At 43.2% G+C, this 21418-nt stretch overlaps 1 protein-coding gene across 1 annotated transcript in view; it reads left to right on the top strand.

Moving 5' to 3' along the window:
- Window positions 1-21418, top strand: part of Col4a4 (collagen type IV alpha 4 chain) — a 143814-nt gene that overhangs the window by 101128 nt on the left and 21268 nt on the right. The window contains exons 34-43 of the mRNA XM_085838845.1: window positions 67-130; window positions 1239-1313; window positions 4932-5039; window positions 5575-5682; window positions 12260-12331; window positions 13608-13736; window positions 13829-13942; window positions 15324-15479; window positions 18383-18490; window positions 19521-19529. Coding sequence (XP_085694971.1) covers window positions 67-130; window positions 1239-1313; window positions 4932-5039; window positions 5575-5682; window positions 12260-12331; window positions 13608-13736; window positions 13829-13942; window positions 15324-15479; window positions 18383-18490; window positions 19521-19529 — 943 coding nt within the window. The remainder of the gene's footprint in view (window positions 1-66; window positions 131-1238; window positions 1314-4931; window positions 5040-5574; window positions 5683-12259; window positions 12332-13607; window positions 13737-13828; window positions 13943-15323; window positions 15480-18382; window positions 18491-19520; window positions 19530-21418) is intronic.

The raw sequence follows: 21418 nt of genomic DNA, 5'->3' as shown, positions 1-21418 counted from the left end.
TAATGTGTTTGTGCCACGGCATGGAAAACCCAACGAGGGTCTTATTTTTGTTCCATTAATTGTTAGGGTGATCCAGGCTCTCCAGGACCCCCTGGATTCCCAGGAGATGATGGAGCAAGAGGACCTAAAGGTATGGCTTGGAAAATGTTCCCAGCTAGCAAATTCAGAGTTCCAGGAATTCTAGCGTTGAGAGTGAGTATCTTGTTAATGATAAATTGCTTCACAAATTAGAATTCAGAAGCGACTCTTAGACTCTAGGCAGTGAGACACAGAAGCTTCAGAGAGTTCTCATTTTCCACACAGGTCAAAGGTACCAGATAGGATCTGGCATACCTACACATACCATGACTTCCTCTCCACGCATGTTTCAGAAGCTGTCTATGTCGTGATCGAAGCATCTCAAATTGCAGCTGGTACAAATGACCAGACCCACATCTCTAGAGAGTGTCCCATGTTCCATAAGAACCAGTCGTTCAATTAAGGAGTTCCTATGTCTAGCTATTAGGGTTCTACTTTCTTAAAAATCTCCACCAGATGTTAACTGTTTCCTTAAGAAGTTTCCAGCCAAATGTAACTTATAATTGAATCATTTATTTTTATCCTTAGTTAAAGGTAAATTTCTTTTCTAAAGGGTCATATCATACTTTTTTTTAAACTTTGTGGGGCATACAGTCTGAGCCACAACTATTCAGCTACATCCCAATAAAACTATTTGTAAAATAGCTTTAGGCTGGCCCAATAGGCCTGTCTATCTTATATACAAAACCTTATTGCCTTGTAAACACAACTGAAATTATACTCTTAGCAAGTCAAGATCTATAAAAAAGAGGAGTTTTATTTACCGTTTTGGGCAGAAACATGCAAATAAACCAAAGTCATGATACACTAAATGACTGCACACAACCGTCAAAAGTTTAATTACCCTGGTAACCTCCACGGGCACCAGGTATAACATGGCACACTTACACACATGCGAGCAACACCCTCACCCACACAGAATAAACCATTTTTTAAAAGTCATAAATCTCATCTTTCACTTGTATTTCCATTGTCCTTCTTTGTGAATATAATTAGTTTTTAAAAAAATCTCTTTGAAAACACAAGCTAGATTATGAAGACAAATACCATGGAAGGTACTTGTATGAGACCAAATGATTTGTTTGTTTGTTTGTTTGTTTGTTTGTTTTTTCCAACCGATATGTTCTTAACTAATGCTCTTGGTATTCTGTCACTCACAGGATACAAAGGCGACCCTGCCAGTCAGTGTGGTCCACCCGGTCCAAAGGGTGAGCCAGGTAGCCCTGGATACCAAGGTATAGCTCCCAATTTTTCTTATTTTAAGAAAGAAAACCTAGTTTGAAACACAAAGTAATTACTTTTACACCTATCACTGGGAATGGTTCTATCAATATTTTCTTTACCATTTGCCTATTAAGGTGTGTACCAAAATGATTTTGGGTGGCATTGTTATAGCATCCTTCACCCAGAACGATACCCGGACCAGGCACCGGGGACTCTCAATGTATCTCTGCTCAATGTATCTCTATAATGGCCCCTGTGACCGAGGGCATTGGCACAGCAATATACACTCTTGTGCTTGTATAATGACAAAGTGAATATTCAAGCAATTAAAATTCAGATTATCTTACCATCTCTGCCATTTTAGATGGCCACGAGTTATTGAGGAACATTTCTTTCACCCATGAGTAGCAAACAGCATACTAGCAGACATGGGGAGTTCAAATTTGCACTTTTGCTTTGAACCCTGAAGAAGCATGCATCAATATTTAAAATATGCTTGCTTTTTTTTAATGGAGGGATTCTTCTGCTAGGAACATATCTGAGATGAATAACCAGGGAAGTATAAAGAGATGCACACACAGGCTATACACTGCATGGACAGCGCCGACATCTATCTACGGAGACTTGATTATGTCTACCTAATGCTCAAGTGCAGTCAGTCAGTAGGGGTAAGACTTAAACCCAGACTTGGATTGACATAGCTTTCTGATAAATTGAGATTTTGTATTTAGAATGCTATTGTCACACTTTGCTTTCTATTACTGTGACAAACACCATGACCAAAAGCAACTTGCGGAGGAAATGGTTTATTTCATCTTCTAGTTTATGGTCCATCATGAAAGGCTGTCGGGGCAGGAGCTCAGGCAGGCACCTGGAGGCAGGAACCGAAGCAAAGGCCATGGAGGAGTGCTGCTTACTGTCTTGCTTCCCATGGTTTGCTCAGCCTGCCTGCTTTCATAGACCATCTGCCCAGGGGTGACACCATGTACAGTGGTCTGGGTTCTCCCACCTCAACCATTAATCAAAAAAATGCCTCTGGCCGGGCATGGTGGCGCACGCCTTTAATCCCAGTACTTGGGAGGCAGAGGCAGATGGATCTCTGGGTTTGAGGCCAGCCTGGTCTCCATAGACATGCCCTCAGGCCAGTCTGATGAAGACTATTTGTCCACTGAAATTCCCTCTTCCCAGACTACAAAAATACGAACAACAACATCCATGCATCACCCTGAAGTTCCATTCGGCAGGAACCATGTTTTGTTTCCCCAAATAGAATGTCTAATTAGAACACCCAATGAAAGTCACTGTAAACTGAAAACTCCATACACAGCATCACAGATGACCTCACCATTGTGACGTCAGTAACAAATGTGCTCCTGCTTGTGGGTCTTTTTGTTATAAACCCCAATGATATAAACATTTCCAGGCTCAAAGTAGCACAAACTGTGGGCATTTTACATTACCTAGTATTTAAAGTTGGAAACCATAAGTCTGAGGTTGCTTTGTGCTGAGTCAAGCTTTTCCAGATATTTTTTGCCTTACCCTGTTTGATCCGGTGTCCCGTGGCCATCAGTGTTTAAACTGTTCTGGCTTCTTATTTGCCATGGCTTAAGCTTAGAGTTTCAAGAGCTGTTCTGTTATTCCTCGGCACAGAGTTTAGATGCTCTGTTTGCCTTGGCTAGGAATCCGTGCTCTGCACTTGCATGAACTCAGTGAGGATGTATAGAGAGAGCATAGCGCGTTGCCTTCCAGGATTATGTGAGCTTGAACCAGGTCAGTCTAGTTCCACCCGTCCACACCACCTCCAAGGGAAATGGGGTGAAGATTACTCCTGAAAAGGCACAACCCTAACTTTGAGGTATCATTCTGAACACCTGCTCTGGCAACTGGAGCTGCAGTGAGGTGCCGTGTGTCCCTTGCAGGAAACTGTTTGGGAGCAACCAGATAATACGGGTTGAGAAGCCAGTACATTTCATTAGTTAATAGGCACGGGCATTGGTTACTTTAGTGTTGTAATGAATGCTACTTCTCTATGGATTTGGAAATACAAAGCTCTGATTTTGTTTAAAGATTCAGCCATTGATTTCTCAGTGTAGACTATTGGTTTACTATAACTTTGAATTAAAGTCACACATGTAAGATCATATTTCTAGTAATAAAATAAATATAATTCAAAGTGTATCAGGGTTCTCTGGGGGAATAGAGTCAACAGGTTATATGTAATATAATATAATATATATAATATAATAATATTGAAAAAAAAGGATTTATTTGATTGGCTTACACTGGAGAGGCTGGGTAGACTAACAATACCTGTGTGATCTTTGAAGAGTCGGAGAACACCTTAGGTGCTCAGTTCATGAAGGCACCGAAGGCCTGCAGGATACTTGGAGAACCCCCATGATTTCCTCCTGTGCAGTCAGTTGAAGAACCAGACCTTCCCTGAGAAGGAGGACTGCTTTTCAATCAAGGCTCGATGAGTAGCTCTGCTCCCCGCTCAAACCTCCAGACTAGTGGCAAATAATCAAAAAACAAAAAACAAAAACAAAAAACAAAAAAACCCACAAGGCTACAAACCCAAAAGTCTTTAGTAAGAACATGGCTTGTTCTCAGGCTGCTGGCTGCAGTGCTGTTGGTGGGAGATGGGGGGCGCTGTTTGCAGGTATAGTACTTCCTTCCAAACACAGACGACCCATGCCAAGGACCCAGTGCTGAATGGCTTATTCTAGAAGACCTAGAGAGCAGCCAACAATTCCTTAGGAAGTCTCACTCATGAGAAATGACTGTTTGAGACTTTAATTTTTTGAAATGTTTCATTATTTTAAGAGGTACACACACCCATTAGGTACAATGTGCAACTCTTGTGTAGAATTTAGTGAGGGACAACAGGGCAGGGGTGGGACTGGAGTCAGGAGTGAGCAGATGGCTTTATGGATTGTTATTAATCTTCTTGGCTACCACGGTATATTTTTGGCCGCATGAGAAAGGTTAGTTTTCAGGCTGATGTCTTGAAGCCTTTTGAGATGGCATCCCACAATGGTTATGTTTTACTTTAAAATCTTCTGGCATTAAAATAAATACATTAAGATAAACCCAAACATCACACTATTTACCAAGAAACTCTGCTCCTGGGAAATTTTTCCTAAGGAAATAGTTCAAAAGGAGAGAGTGTGGCTAATGATCTACAAAGTGGGGAGGGAGAGGGGGGAGTGGACATGATCAATACATACATGAATGACATTATCAAAGAATAAATAAAAGATTTGCATAGATATCATTATGCATAACAACAAAAAGAATTACAAGCACTTTACGGATTCCCCCTACTACTGAGTATGGGGAAATTAGATTGACTAATTAAAGTAAGCTTGATTAAAAAGCTACAATCTAAAAAGATGAACCACTGAAAACTTGAAAACTGTTTGTGATACAATAACAGTTTTAAAAACAGAGAATTTGGTCATCAAAATTTTCTCAATCGTGTCTTTCTTACCGATCGAACACAGTGTAAATATGAAACCAATAAAAACACCCCCACACAACAGGTAATGAGGCTGAGGTTGACTTTTTTGAGAGTCACTGTTTCAAAGAGCAATGTACAACGAATTGAATTTTGGCCCTTCCTTCTTTAGGACATACTGGAGCCCCTGGAGAGAAAGGCTTTCCTGGAGACGAAGGACCCCGAGGACCACCAGGCAGACCTGGACAGCCTGGCTCTTTGGGACCACCAGGGTGTCCAGGTACCTTGCCAGAAAGTGTTGAAAATCCCTGAGTATTCATGTGACTTGGTGTACCAGAAAGAGCCACTCTTCAAATAGAGCCCCTTTGCGTCTCCTTCACCCCAAATGCAGCCCAACTTCACAGCGTTATAAGACTTTAGTTCAAGCAGCATTGGCAAAGTGCCAGCTCTGCGCAGGCAGTTCCACTGATAGCCTGTCATTTTTTCTGTCTCCCATCCCTAAAGCAATGTCACATATACAGCTCATGGTTTTAAATGATCCTTTTCCTTTGGGGGGGGGGGTGCGGAGCGGAGGGGAGTGATGGGGGGAAGACAGGGCAGGCGCTGGCAAATTAGAATCATGATTGGCAACTTCAATTGTTTCTAAGTGTATCCTTTTGAAATTTAAGTGTTTGTTTCCTTAGGGTTAAAAATATCTAGAAAGAAAAAGTAATGCAACGGTGTCCCTGGTTACTCATGAATTAAGAACATAGATGACTTTACCAGGGAACAGTTATTCCCGTGTCACTGTCTGAAAATTTCTCTCTTGTCCCCAGGTGACCCAGGGATGCCCGGACTCAAGGGACATCCAGGAGAAGTGGGAGACCCTGGACCAAGAGGTTATGCGGGAGATTTTGGGAGGCCAGGTCCCGCTGGAGTGAAAGGTTAGTAGGGAAACGTTCTAACCCTCTAGAAAGGTCCAGCACACTTGGGGCAAAATTGCAGTTCCTTTCTTGGATTTGTGGCTCTGCTGGATCAGGCCTGGCTCTCAACATTACTATCAGCAGCTCCCTCTGACCACCCCCTCCCCACCAGGGCTTCAGGTCACACCCATCTTTGCTTGCCTTCCCTTGAGGAAGGCCCAGGATCTTGTGTTTCCATGCTATTTCCTCTGAGGGCGTATTGTTTGTGTCTGTCATGATGGTCTCTCATCAGCCCATATGCCTCCACTGATTATCAAGCTCCATTTATGCCCTAGCTTCTGTTGGGTTAAGTGTTGGGTATCATTTTTAAGAAAATGTATATGATTCCAGTCTTCATGAGCTATTTCATAAGAAAGACAGGCGTGGCCTCGGACACAATAGTACATGGAGTCAGCTTCTGGATGCTTAATGCCTTACATGTAAATTATATTTTCACAAATAAACCCTAGGGGGACACGATCCATATCTGAACCATAGCATCAGGGCTGGCAGGCATTTGAACCCTGAGAACTGGCAAGGAGGGCATCAGGGAGTGATCCCCATAAATGAAACTTCAGAATTAAAGCATGCTTGCCTGTATCATATTACTATAAATAATTTTATAATAGATAGATAGATGATAGATCGAGAGACAGACAGATTAAAAAAAGAGAAAACAAAACATCTTTAAAGTCAGCCTTGAATCATGCGGGTAAGTGACTCGAGGGACAAAGCAGAGCTGTTGCGTGATGGAGAGAGAGAGGGAGACATTGCAGAGGCCCTGGAGTCTCTCATCCAGATGTGATAAGGGCATCCAGTCACCCAAGGCAAGCAGCCTAGCACTCAGGTTGCCAGGGAAAGCTTAACTCGCTGAAACAGCTCTACCATCACTCAACTCCTTAGACACCAGCTGCAATTAAAAACTTGGAATCACACCAATGCCCATTTCTTGAGTTCCAAGGTACTATAAACACTGTCTGCCCACCACACTTACGGAGTATATAGATCACCTCTGTTTGCATGTATATAATATCAAAACACCATTTTTTAACCTAGCTAGTCCATGATATGAAATAAATGCCCAACAACAGCAAAATGTTTTCAGCATTGTGGGTATCGATTAAGATAATGTTTAGAAATAGGAGAACAGTGAACTGCGGATAGACACAGAAGAAAGTGACAGACTTTAAAGTATCTGTATACATCAATGTATGTGTACTGATTGTGGTAAGGGGTAGGAAGATATGAAGGCTTTCCAGAGAAAGTACCTGCTTAGATTATCTGCACTGTCTTTGCTAGACATGGAAACACTTGCCGTGGTTGTCTGCCGGTTTTGGCTTTTAGAGGCAATCGTGGTCTGATTGTTGGTCCGGATAGGCTATAACAAGGTGCACCCCAGAGTGCTTACTCTTAACAAATATTCATTTCCCTGTGTTCTTTTGTCTCCCCCTCCCGTTGGTCCATTTCTCCTGTTCTAGATAAGTGCTTTTTCTTTGTGCTCTCACATAACACCTACACAGGACTTTCATACAAACAGAATGGGACTTTTTGAAAAGCAAAGCCTTTCAATAATGCACTTGGTAGCAGCTGATACACAATAAGTACTTTGGTTGATGAATAAGTAGTTATGTAGTTATGAAGTCAGGGGGTCAAACAGCAGGCAAGAGGCCACACTTTCTTTGTCTCTCTCCTGACAAGTTAGCTTCATATCCCCTTTCCCTTCTTTAGCCCCAGCCGTCTCCAGGTCATTGGCACACACACACACACACACACACACACACACACACACACACACACACACACAATGTTATTAAAATCAAAGTACTTCTTGGGAGAACTAGAAACCATGTCTGGAATTAAACATTTTATTGTTTTGAAAAAAATCCAGATTCATTTTTTCCCTCAGCCCTCCTGCTTTTCCCATCTTAGCTTTTCAAGACTCCTAGCCTTTCAACAGGCCATGGGTCTGTGTGCATCCCTCCGAGCAATGCTGAAGAAAGGAGCACTCTTCCTTTGGAAGTTTCCAGCACACTGGAGCATTTACTGGCAACGAAGTAACCTGATGGGAGTTATCGTTAGAACAAATGGTCTCTTGATACTTTCTCCATAGTAATGTGAAAACCAGGCGACCCATGATGGAGTTAAAGTTTCACACAGCACGATGATACTGTTGTGCTGAGATTTTCCTCTGGCGGTTGTGGACATTTCCTGCCTCTGGCAACCCCTCAGCCGTCCTGGCCTTCTCTTTGACTTCAACATTCTTCCAGTCTGGAAGGATTTGGGAGGAATCCAAAAGAAAACATCTGACATTGTTAAGGGCTTTCTCTTCACAGTCTTCCAATTCCACACAACAGGGACATTTCCGAGTGCCTGCAGGTGGTTGTAATATATTCTTCCTTTTCCCTTTGAACATTTATCAAATAGCCTCACAATGACATTGCTTTAAAAAAATCCTCATAGATGTGATAATAAAATCACTTTAAAAGTAATTGCTAATTGCCTCCTAATGTATGCACTGAAACTGTTAAGTTTTCTGAGAGGTATTGGAAGGGAACAGATCAAAGGGCATTTCACTCGCTAGACACACCCTTGCTGCAATGCTCCTTTGCTACCACTGGGGGACGCTGTTTCACTGCAGACGGCACAGCAAACAGTCCAGCCAAATGTAAAAAAAAAAAAAAACCAAACAGTGGGATACAGTCTTAAAACTCAAAACATCTCATGATAAAACCATTGTTGCGGTTTATCATGCCGATGTAAAAATGAAGCCTGATCCAGCAGAAACACTTTGAACTGAGAAACTAAATATTTGAAATATGTACCGAGTAAGGTAGGGAAACCAACTTTCTTGTTTGAACAAACCAGCTGCTGGACTCAGATGTGTTTGCTCTGCTCATACTGACCCGATGGAGTTTTGAGTCCTGCTTGGGTCTCAAAAGGAAAGCCCCCAGTTTCTAGTTGTACATCCACATAAGATGAGAATGACAGAAATCTACTGAGAATCCCCTGCTTTATGTGTGTGACAATCTACTGTAGAAGGGGTATCTGGGCCAATGGCAAGTGAAATCGTTCACTTTTGTGTCTCTGTGGGGGGCGGGGGTAAGTGTGTGCACACGTGTTCATGTGTGTACTCGTCCATCTGTGGGCCTGTGGGTGCCTGTGTAGGTCAAAGGTCAATCAATGCCGGCTCCCTTTCTCAATTGCTTTCCACCATGTTTGGGTTTTGGTTTTTTTGAAATAGGATCTTTTACTCTCAATTGATGTTCTTCTTCATTGGTGATTTTAATTTGTGTCAGGTTGACAAAAAACAAAAAACAAAACAAAACAAAAAAACCAAAAACCCCAAAACCATAACCAGACACTTATTGGAACTGGAGATCCCTAGTTGGGTTAGAATAGTTGGGGTTACATATACGCACGGAGTTCTTTTTTCAGTGTGAATGCTGGAGAGACTGAAATGCAAGCCCTCATCCGTGTATGGGGAACAGTGTCTGAAACATCTTCCCAGCCCTGCTAGTTTACTTTTGAAAGGTACTTAGCGATGTCTTCTATGAGGAAGGAAATGCCTTCTGTCACAGAGCTATGACAATCAGAGCAGCATCACCCCCAGTTTCTGTAACTAAATTATTCTCCTGTCTCCCAGCACTTAGCATGCTGGATGTCATTGCCTCTTTGTCTTGTCAGGTCAGGGATTATGTCTTTCTTGTTTCCCATTGTCTCTTCAGGGCCTGTCTTGGGATACACTCCCCAGGGGTGGAGCTCTATGCATTGGGAAGCCATATTTATCCTTTCAATAGGTATTTGTTTATTTGCTAAGGAAAAAAAAATGTTTCTAGTTTAACTCTTATTTTGGAATCTTTTGTTGATAAGAGTTCTCAAGGGTTTTTTCAACCTTTGCCTGGAGTTGTGAAGATTTCACTTCTCCGTCGACTTTAAAGTCAGGGTGGCCAGCTGCTTCATTTTGCGTGGGACTCTCTCAGGATGTGGAAACTCTAGCGCTAAAGGTTCCAGTCCAACACGGACAGACTGGTCACCCTATAAAAATGTAAATCTGACCAGTATCCTGGGTGTACAGAGTAGCCTTTTTCTAGCTTTAGAACAAAGCCATAACCTGAGGGTGGGAAATGTGTCACCAAGAGTGGGCTATCTGACACAGTGTGCTAGGGTGGAGATTAGAGTCACTGACCAGAGGAAGAACAAGCATACTGACCCCTGAGTGCAGCCGGGTGCAGCCTTAAATGATGGTTGTTAAACAGAAGGACTATCAGAGAGGTGAATAAAAATTCCTCATTACCCAGGAATGTGCTTTGTTAGCCTAATTGCCCTTCATCTGTACTGTATATATTTTATGCATGAACAACTTCCTGATTTAGAGATGGGATTGATAAAAGCTTTCAGTAAAGGGGGAAAATTATGCTTAAAACCCTGCCCAGATGTAGCTGCATTCAATTTAGAAAGATAACATTGGGTCACATAAGGGTCGGCCAGTTCAACAATGGCAAGGGGCTGGGCTATGACAGCCCAGGATCTGGATGTGTTGATGTGACAATGGAGAGTTGGCAGAGGCTAGGGCAGCCCTTCTTTAGCCAAGTCCCCAGGCCATCAATCTTGGTGGCCAACGCTGGAGATCAAAACATGTAGAAACAGCAACGTGGTCTCGAAAAATTTATTATCATTTTAGATAGATTGCAATAAATATCCAGATTTGGCAGAGGAAGGAGGCCGTTGTGTTCTTTTGGTGCAAACTTGAAATACTGGCTCATAAAATAGGAAAGAAGATTGGAAACAAACCTAGCCAGGACTGCGAAAAGTGGTTAGAAAATAAAAGATTTGGGGAAAATAAGGACACACTCCTACCGCACCCCCTTTTTCCGTGCAAGAAAATATGGCTCATTTGAATGGATCTAAATTTGAGATCTTAAAAGGAGGATAACAGTTGTCTATTTCAAGTACTGCTGATAAACAGATTGGAGCCAGCAACCGTGCCATCCTCCAATAAGGACTCTCCATGTGAATCTGCTTTACCGAACAAAGAGCAATTAGCATTCAAGTTATTTCCCTATAGGTAGATGTCTCTAACGTCTCTGAATCATACTTGTCCCATAAATGTATTAGAGGAAAATGTGGCATGCAAGCAGAAGCTGTAGTGCATTCTTTAGCTTTCGCCCCATCTCTCAAGCCCCTGCTGTCCTTTCTTCATTCTCTGTAATTCACTCCTTGAGTTGACAAGCATTTGTTCAATGCTTGTAAGGCATCCGTAGGAACTATGTTGGGGAACTAGTGTGGGGATAGCAAGACTAGGAAGGCCCGGTCCTACACTCTGATTTCCCCTCAATCCAGGGAGGCAGCTGCCCAAAGACACAACCATTGCACAGCCAGATATAGGCAACCTATCCAGAGAGCCCATGGAGGCCCTGTGGGCACCTCAGGAGCCACTTTCTGTGTTTGGTCACATGGGTGTGTTGTCACCGAGTGCTAATCTGAGTGATGGTGCGCTGTGTGGAGAAGAGCTTAGTTCTGTGTGAGAAAGAACAGTTACTAGGGAGGGGAGAGTCATTGGGTTTGGCCAAAGGCTGTGATAAGCTTCCTTCTTAGAATCACACAGTGGGACAAGACACATGGGACCATATGTGGCTAGGCTCTGCACCCATGAGGGGACCCTATGATACTTGTTACCTGCTTGTTTCTCTCCTCTCTGCTCCTTCACTTCTGCCCCCCTCAACTTAGTGCTAGCCAGTTAGGAAACTCTCATTTGAAAAAGTTAAGCATAACCCAACATCTACTGATGGAAAGCCCAAAGGAACAGTTCATACCAGATATGTTTGATGACAATGTAAGTGATTGGCTGCTTAGAGAACTCTAGGATGCCTTTGGTTAGTCCAATCCCACATGCACTGACACCAGTGGAGGCACGAGGTCTGGTTTTCAGATTCTGGGTTGGAATTCAGAGATCACCAGAGAGCTGGTGCCTTTGCTGTAAGAAGGTATCAAGGGCTGCTCTGCAGAGAAACAGCTACATCTGAGCTTGACCCACACATCTGTTTTTTCAGCAGCGCATGCTTAACACAAAAGCATACAAGCACATGGTAGTCCCACACACCACAGCAGGAATCATCTTGTTGTTTTGCTTCGTTACCACGACTACATCTGGAAGGAGTTAGGACCAGCACACCCTGGATGGAAAGGGAAGATTCAAACTGGGAAGCAGAAAGCATTCGCTTTACTGTTATCCATCCTCTATCCTTGTCCAAAGAGATTGTATCCTCATCAAATCAAAGGTCACTCCTTGCATGCAAATATGGCAACTCTAGACTCTCTTCCATCATGAGATAGTTACAAATCAAGTTAAGTCTTCTTGTCAGAACCTCTTCACCAAATGAATGTGCTGAAAATCTCTCAGGCTGGGTTCTGGCCCCTTGGGGGTGGCCTCCAGACAGAGATCTGTTAACCTTCCCTACCTTGACTCATTCTCCCATGGCCTAGGCATGGGATGGTAGCCAGAGTAGGAACCAAGAGCTGGTCTAACCTTTGTGACGCAGAAACGTGTGTTGTGTTTCAGGGCCTCCCGGGTCTCCTGGTCTGAATGGCTTACACGGTCTGAAGGGTGAGAAAGGAACAAAAGGCACCTCAGGTAAGACAGGCAATTGATGATCAACTCTGATTAATGGGACTCGATAAGGTGGGGGCTCTTCCTAGTGTTTCTTAACATCTTGAGAACTGGGGGTGAATCCAAAGGAATCGCAGAGGATAGAGACAATGATGGAGCTACTTCTAGTTCCGTGAGTGATTTATATAAAAAGGACACTTAAGAAAACTTGACACAAACGAGTGGCAGTTTCTTTTTATTGTTTAGGTCTGTCAACTAACTACTCTGACTTCTTGCTCAAATGGGACCAGATTTCAAGATGTAAAAAACAATCTTGCTCTTTTTAAAAAATGTGTATTGCTTTGTTTTAAGTATACCAATGGTTTGTCCAACCAAGATAATCTAATTAACAGTGCTGACATTCCTGTACCTGTGACTGTCAAGAAAAATTACTTGAATTATTTCCCACTAGTTTTTTTTTTTTAAAGATTTCATACATGTAAGCACACGTACTAGACATGGACAGAACCATTGGCTTCTCCTTATATCTGGAGCTAAAGGCCATTATTTCTGAGTGCACAACATGGCTCTTAGGATTGAGACTTGGGTTCTCTGGAAGAGGGGCAAGTGTTCTTCACTGACTAATTATCTCTCCAGCTTCCAACCTGCCGTTATTTTTGATATCACAGAACAACTGTGTTTTAGCTTGCCCTTTTAAAAAATGTCTATTGTATTATTGTCTCAAGGAAATAACCTATAGTCAGACATAGTGGCTAAACCCAAACTGTATAAACTTGAATAACTGCTAGAAAAGGGATTTTACAGCTAGGTATGATGCTACTGTCAGAGACAGATGGAATTGTTAAGAATTTGGGGTGTTCAAAAAAGGAACTTAGGCCACCTAAAATTTGTTTGGTGGCCCTTTCAATGAGACTGATTAAATATGTAAGTGACCCTTCCAAGAAACCAAAGATAGTCTCTCCTCTTTCAGTGGGAAGCTCCTGAGAACAGGAGTTCTTATGGTAGACCTGCTTCACTCAGATTTCTAGGCCATCTATTCACAGTTCTTAACGGTCATCTCCTTAGTTTTTGCTTTGTGAAACTGTCCCTAAACTAATGTTTCTTAAAAATCTGTGATGTCATTAATTAAAAGAGGGGGGGGGGGTGGTTCAAGAGGAATCATCAGAGCCAGAGTTTGCTCTCTGCACCTTCTCTGTGTCACCTTCTCTGACACACTCCCGCTAGGGGCTGGGTCCTTTTAGGCTCTGTGACAGTTATAAACAAGGAGTAGACACAATGTTGATGCTGTTTTCTCATTAAGGTTTGCTCGAAATGGGTCCACCTGGGCCAATGGGGATGCCTGGGCAAAAAGGAGAGAAAGGAGACCCTGGGAGTCCAGGGATTTCTCCTCCAGGTCTTCCTGGAGAAAAGGGCTTCCCAGGACCCCCAGGTAAGAAGCAGCATGCTTTGATATTTACTCAAGAACTATTTTTGAACATTTTAGATGTGGTGGGGCTAACATATGAACACACATTTCCACAGGAAGACCAGGACCACCTGGTCCCGCAGGTGCCCCAGGAAGAGCTGCTAAAGGTGACATTCCTGATCCAGGTCCACCTGGAGACTGGGGACCTCCTGGCCCCGATGGCCCAAGAGGTATGATGACATTGTGATTGAGGGTGACAGTGGTCTCTTCCTTAGAAATTACCAGCTAGATATGACTCTAGTATCTCACAGAGAAGCCCCAAAGCAGCATCTCTACCAACTTAGAAGATGGACAAGTGAGATGCACCTGTGTGGGCAGTATAGGTAGCAGTATCTCCCAGGACCAGGAAGAGTAGAGCATATCCCCTGACTCTTCTATGTCAATTGTATCAGACTCCTGCTGTCCAGGTACCAACAGAGGTGCAACAAGCATTTCTGATTGCCAGATTGACACTGCCTGTCACAAGGGCCCACCAGGAAAGAGATGTGTTCTCCTTGTTATCTAGCACCTATCCACGGGTTCAGAGGGGCAGGACCCATGCCTATCATGTACACAGGAAGTCTGCACATGCTCCATCAGCAGCGCATGGTGCCTCTCTCATTGCTTCACATGGATGGATTCTGGCAGGGCAAGCTTCTAGAAATTATAAACAGCTTTTTAAAAAAGAAAGCGATGACAGACTAGGTTGATCTAAGAGTCAGGGGAAGAGCAAGGGTTAGTGATGGATTCTGCCTTGCTGATAGCCACTAGGTGCATTCACATTGCTCATACAGTTCTTACATGGAAAGACAGACCTACCTTTTTTTATTCACTTTAGTAAGGTGGGATTGTATATTGAAAATAAAAGCGATAAAAACTGTGCTAGGAAGTATAGATGTGTACTCCTATGTATAGATATTTGTTTTAAAATAAGATTGTGATTTGGAGTCCACATTCCTTGCTTATTAGCTACATTTTATTAAAATTTTATTCACCCATCTACCCACCCATTTATTCATCTAAGCTTCAGCCTACGTACTCATCTATTCATTCAACCATATATTTATCCACCCACCCATTTATCTATCCATCCAACTATCCACTCACTCACCCAAGCACTCCTACACTCACTCATCCATACACATACCCACCCATCTATCCGTCCATTTAACCACTCATTCACACACCCTCCCTCCCACCCATCCATCTACTTTCATTCATCCACCCACCCACTTACCCATCCATCCATCCATCCATCCATCCATCCATCCATCCATCCATCCATGCATCCATGCATCCATCCAACCTGATAAAACAATGGGGCTATTGCAGATACAACCCATTACCTGTTACTTCCCAAATGGTTCAGAAGGAAAAGAGGTTTATTATTAGTCTATTTAGTTCAACTTTTCTCAGCTTGGATCCTGTAGCTTCTTGGGGAAAGCAATATAGTGATTTGCAAACAAGGGATGTAGAGAATCGCTGACTTTCTTTCCCCAAAAAGCTAGCAAACCACCAGTATTCATTCACCTTCGTCTTTGACTGAAAGCTTTTGCCTCCTCTCTGTGTCAGGAGTACCTGGGCCTCCGGGTTCCCCTGGGAATGTTGACCTTCTGAAAGGGGATCCAGGTGACTGTGGTTTGCCAGGACCACCTGGCTCCCGAGGCCCACCAGGCCCTCCAGGGTGTCAGGGTCCCCCAGGATGTGATGGCAAAGATGGCCAGAAAGGTATGAATGTTGGTGAAATTTTTTTCCCCTGTGGTATGTGTAGACTTTCCTTACCTTAATTTAAAGGTCTGGGGTACTGTCTTCCTTCCAATAATGCCACTCCTATTTCTTGTAGAAATGATGATGCTATTTCTAAAATGTCTTGGTTTCCTCTAAAAAGTCATCAGGTTCGAATAAAACTTGAAAGAAGGGCACACAGGGGCCCGACCTGGCAGTGTGCCCTGTGTTTGATGTCCAGTGTGTCGCAGACTGAATGGCAGTATTCTTGTAATTCCAGCACTTGAGAGGCAGCACCAGGAGGATCTGCGGCTCATGCTACCTATTGACTAGAGAGTGAGTGTGAGGCCAGCCTAGGGTGCACGAGACCTGTGTTGAGTAAATAACAAGTTGGAAATGAAAGAGGATGGCGCTTCTGCACCAGAACTGAGCAATAGAAGTATAAGGAGCCTCACAGGAGTGAATTAAAAACTGCAGAAACCACATTGAAGAAGGGAAACTAGCCAGGCACAGTGACTCCTATGCATAATCCCAAGGCATGAGAATTGCCCTGAGTCCAAGACCAGCTTGGATTGCATAGCACAAACCAGGACAGCCTGAATGATAAAGCAGGGGCCTGGCTCAAAGAGACTCACTCCCCATAATTCTTTTTTAAAAACACAAACAAGTGGAATTAGCCTTTATTCAAGAAAACGTGTTTAAATATTGTTGTTTTAAATAGATAAGGAGCACAAAATCACCAAGGAGACATTGCCGTTCAGTCTTCCAAACCCAGTACCTCTCCCCAGCCCCCCCCCCCACACACACACCGTGTCTGCCACTGGAACTCAGCGCATGTTTTAGACTTATTACAGCCCAGCCCAGCCCAGTGTGCTCACTAGACATTTGTAGCCTGGAAAGAACAGGTGCTTCCCGCAACATTTTTGTTGAAAAGGAACTAGTGGGTAGCTTTTTTCAACTTCCTTATTTATAAGAAAGAGGTCTGGGTTTTAAAATCCCACTCTGAAAAAAAAATTTTTCATCTTATTTTAATTAGATATTGTCTTTATTTCAAATGTTATCCCCTTTCCTCATTTCTCCTCCGAAAACCCCTCTATCCCATCCTCCTTCCCCCTACTCCCCAACCCACCTGTTCCCACTTCCCTGTCCTGGCATTCCACTACACTGGGGCATCAAGCCTTCACAGGAACAAGGGCCTCTCCTCCCATTGATGACCGACAAGGCCATCCTCTGCTACATATCTAGCTGGAGCCATGGGTTCCTCCATGTGAACTCTTTGCTTGGTGGTTTAGTCCCTGGGAGCTCTGGGGGTATTAGTTGGTTCATATTGTTGTTCCTCCTCTGGGACAATTCACAGACCATATGAAGCTCAAAAAGAAGGAAGACCAAAGTGTGGATACTTCAGTCCTTCTTAGAAGGGGGAACAAAGTACCCATGGGAGGAGATACAGAGACAAAGTGTGGAGCAGAGACTGAAGGAAAGGCCATTTAGAGACTGCTCCACCTGGGGATCCATCCCATATACAGTTACCAAACTCAGAAACTATTGTAGATGCCAACCAGTGCTTGCTGACAGGAGCCTGATATAGTTGTCTCCTGAGAGGCTCTGCCAGTGCCTGACAATAATAGAAGTAGATGCTCACAGCCAACCAATGAACTGAGCACAGGGTCCCCAATGGAGGAACTAGAGAAAGGACCTAAGGAGCTGAAATTTCCAAAAGAAGCCTAGAAATCAGAACCTTGCTTTACCCCCAAACCCAGTATGAGACACAGCAAAAAAAAAAAAAAAAAAAAAAAAAAAAAAAAAAGAAAAAAAATTAAGCAGAGGGGAAGCCAGACTTATCCTGAGGCTGCGGTAGTCACAGTGCAAAGGCTATCTGTGGGATTGTGAAGTGCATGCCTATGAACAGCAAGCAGCAACCACTTTATCTCTATAAAATCTCTATAAAGTCAGCTATAAAATCTCTATAGAATCTATAAAGTCAGCCGTGATGCTGAAACTTACATCTGCAAGCCTGTGGGCCTCTGCTCATTGAATATCAGAATCAGTCAGACATGCCATCAAAAGCAGAAAGGACACTGAGACAGCTAGAGCATGCATGCTTACCTGAACGTAAGCTTCAGATCTGGGGAAATAGCATGCCAGCTTCGTGCTGACGACCTAGCCCAGGACAGAGGCAAGATTAGAAACTCTGGTACATAAGACTGGTGAGATGGTTCGGTGGCTGCCAAAGCACTGGCTGTACAAGTGTGAGGAACTCAGCTTAATCCCTGGAAATAGAGAACTGACTTCACCAAAGTATTCTATAACCTCCGCACATGCACTGTGGCATGCACATGTACCCCACCCCCTCACACACACACACTTGTGATAATTTTTTAAGATTAAAATACTAGTGAAACCACTATCTATGCTTCCTGCTTTACTCCGTTCTAGGAGGCACACCAGCCAGCCCATGGCTTCCTATAACAAGGGTAGGGAGTTCTACTAATATGTATTGGGAACCTACTGGAGGTTAGAGGGTACCATCTACATGGGCCAGCAAGGGAAGGACGGTGGGCATGACTCTAAGATATTGAAGGTGGCAATGGGGGGGTCCCCAGCTCTGCAGACATCTTACCTCCAGGTACCTCTTCTTCCTTTCTAGTTCTAGTCCTTTGCTGTCTCCAGAGAAGGTTCAGGATACAGGGCTTTTTATTTTCATATAGTTTGGGTTTTATAGCCCTTCTCATTGACCATCCAGGTTCTTTTGCAGAGGGAGTTCTCAGCCTTCCAAAGGGAGGCAGAGTTCCTCCCTCACACCTGCTCTGCCCTGCTGTTTCTTGGAGCAGAACTCTACAGATACCCAACTAGTTATAGTGACTGTAACACTTCCTTCTGTTCCATCATCTTTATCTTTCCTTTAGGACCAATGGGACTTCCAGGGTTGCCAGGGCCACCTGGTCTTCCTGGGGCACCTGGCGAGAAGGGATTACCTGGCCCTCCAGGCAGAAAAGGGCCAGTAGGTCCTCCAGGTAAGCTCTTGGTGACCATCAGCTCCTACGGCATGTCCACACAGCCCCTCATCTTAGCAGTTACTGTGAGGGTCAGCCTTCATTCAGAAATGCTGCATACTTGTGATTTGCGCCCTTCCATTACAAAGAGTGTATTTGTTTCAGATTGCCTCATCAAATCTCAGGTCTGAAAAAAAGATCAAAACAAATACATTTAAGAATTAATAGCTGATGTTGAATATATTATTTATAAAGGAAGAAATATTTGTGTGTTTTTCACTCATGAGACAGAAGAGGATTAAATTGCTGTTAGGATTTTATGTGTACTTCTTGTCCCTAAATCTCCACAGACATCTTGTCTAATTTCTGAAAAGTATATTAGTTCCTTCAGGAAGAGAGGCCATTTAAACTAATTATTTAGCCAAAATTTTTTTAAACAGTAAGACTGAATCAGGAAGAGAAAGAACAAACGGACATATGTGGACGTCATCTTTTTAAAAACCCCAAAACAGTAGCATAGATATTCAGCAGCAATTCAAATTGTTTTGCAACATTTGTGGTACCATAATCTAAAGGACAAACATAGCACACGCCTTCATTAGGGGTCACAGCACAGTAGAGAGAGGGTCGCTATTTGGATTCTTCTTGCTTCCTTTCTGTGGCTATAACCTATCAAACATGACAGATGAATACAGAATTTTCAGGAGACTTTAAGTGCCACAATTCCTATACGCACTCACTCAGGACAAATGCACCATGCAAAAATCAACTAGAATTGTCTGTTTCTCAAGAGACTTTCCTTTCAAGCCCTTGGAAGGGTGAGAACTCCATTAGTACAGAATCATAGCTGCTCCCGTCAATCAGTCAATCACAATGATGCAAACGCCTTATGTAAATACATCCGCACTCTCTTTGTCACCGATGGCCCTCACACTATTATTTATGTTCTCAGCCATTGCTTTCCCCTTTGTCTCACTCACAAATTTAAATTTTCTTTCCACCACGTGAAAAATCATCGCCTGGTTTTGCATCTCGCGTGGCACCTCTCCAGGCTGCAGAGGTAAGAGTTACTGTGAAATGGATAATCCCCCACCCCACCCCCACTCTACTTGCCTGTCTTTCCTGCACTTACCCTCCCCACTGTGTTTGTGACTTAAGCTGCTGCATATTTTTATAAATGGGGCTTCTGGGGTCATCGAAGGTTTTAATGTCTTGGCTTCTTCACTGCAGCTATAGTAGGTAACCTCCTATTAGTGTCCTGGTGATGACCCTCATTACAGGTTGTCAGGGTGAGGTAGGCATTCAGCCTACGGAATTTTAGTCCAGGCAGTAAAGTGTAAGTGCTGTTGTTACTAGATGCCACAGCACATGACAGTGTAGCTTCTTTTTAGGGTCCCCACAAGGTAAACATACATGACATCTCCAAAAAGAGCAACGCCAACGGACCTCAACAATGAGCCCTTCCTTACACCTATAAAAGACATAAGTGCATTTTCAAGAAACAAATTTATTTGTGCGTTAAAAATAAAATATTTACATAATACTCTAGCATGCAAAAGCAATGTGTGATTTCGTATTAAAAAATGTTCCCCAAAGGGTAAAGGCAGGCATGTGTGGTAGTTCCTATTGGCAATCCCAGCTTTGGAAACTGAGGTAAGAAAGTTTGCCATAGGCTAGCCTGGGCTGTCAACTGAGGTGATTTCTCAAAGATCCACCAGAAGCTAAGCAGACTGCTGAGAGGGGTCATTAGCTAAGACACTGGCTGTGGTCCAAAGGACCAGGGTTTGATTCCCAGTCCCCACAAGGCAACTCACAATTTTCCAGTTCCAAGGAATATGACACCCTTTCTGATCTTCACAGGCACTAGGCATACACATGATAACCAGACATACATGCCATCAAACACACCCATACACATAAAATTAAAAGAAAATCTAAATCTACCCCACCCCAAAAAAGAAAACAGAAATTACAAAGACACATGTTTCTTTCTTTCTAGGTATCTGTTATTACACTAAAGAAATTTGCCCTGAAAACAGATCCATATATTGCTTTTAGGGAATTTAGAAGAGATATTTTTATGCCTTTTCTTTCAGCTTCTGCATTATTAAAATGTAAAGGAAAACAGAATGAAAACCAAAGTTGGCTGTTTCTGCATTTTCTGTGTGATAAGTTGAAATTCACAATCCTTAGCTAAAGTCCACCAAAAACGGGTGAGGTGTCTCACCTCTGTAACCCTAGCACTTGGTGGACCGAGGCAGGAAGGTTCTTTGACAGAAATTGTCATGGGCTATGTAGTTTTAGTGAGATGCTACCTCAAAAAGCCAAAACAACTAAAACAAACAATAAACCAACATAAATAAACAAAGAAACTAACTAACTAACTAAGCTCGCCCAATTTGCCCTCTTGAAAAAGCCCAGCTTATCCTGGGAAAATAGGAGAGATCCCCGTGCATCCTTCAATAGCTTGTGGCAAAGTCAAGTTTTTTTTTTAATTTTTAATATTTTTATTACATATTTTCCTCAGTTACATTTCCAATGCTATCCCAAAAGTCCCCCATTGCGCCCCCCACTTCCCTACCCACCCATTCCCATTCTTTTGGCCCTGGCATTCCCCTATATTGGGGCATATAAAGTTTGCAAGTCCAATGGGCCTCTCTTTCCAATGATGGCCGACTAGGCCATCTTTCGATACATATGCAGCTAGAGACAAGAGCTCCGGGATTCTGGTTAGTACATCATGTTGTTCCAACAATAGGGTTGCAGATCCCTTTAGCTCCTTGGGTACTTTCTCTAGCTTCTCCATTGGGAGCCCTGTGATACATCCAATAGCTGACTGTGAACATCCACTCCTGTGTTTGCTAGGCCCCAGCATCGTCTCACAAGAGACAGCTATATTTGGGTCCTTTCAGCAAAATCTTGCTAGTGTATGCAATGGTGTCAGCGTTT

This window comes from Mus caroli, unplaced genomic scaffold, assembly GCF_978045245.1.
Source record: "Mus caroli unplaced genomic scaffold, Mus_caroli_1 scaffold_1, whole genome shotgun sequence".
Lineage (NCBI taxonomy): Eukaryota > Metazoa > Chordata > Mammalia > Rodentia > Muridae > Mus > Mus caroli.
This window is presented reverse-complemented; position numbering and strand designations above follow the sequence as displayed.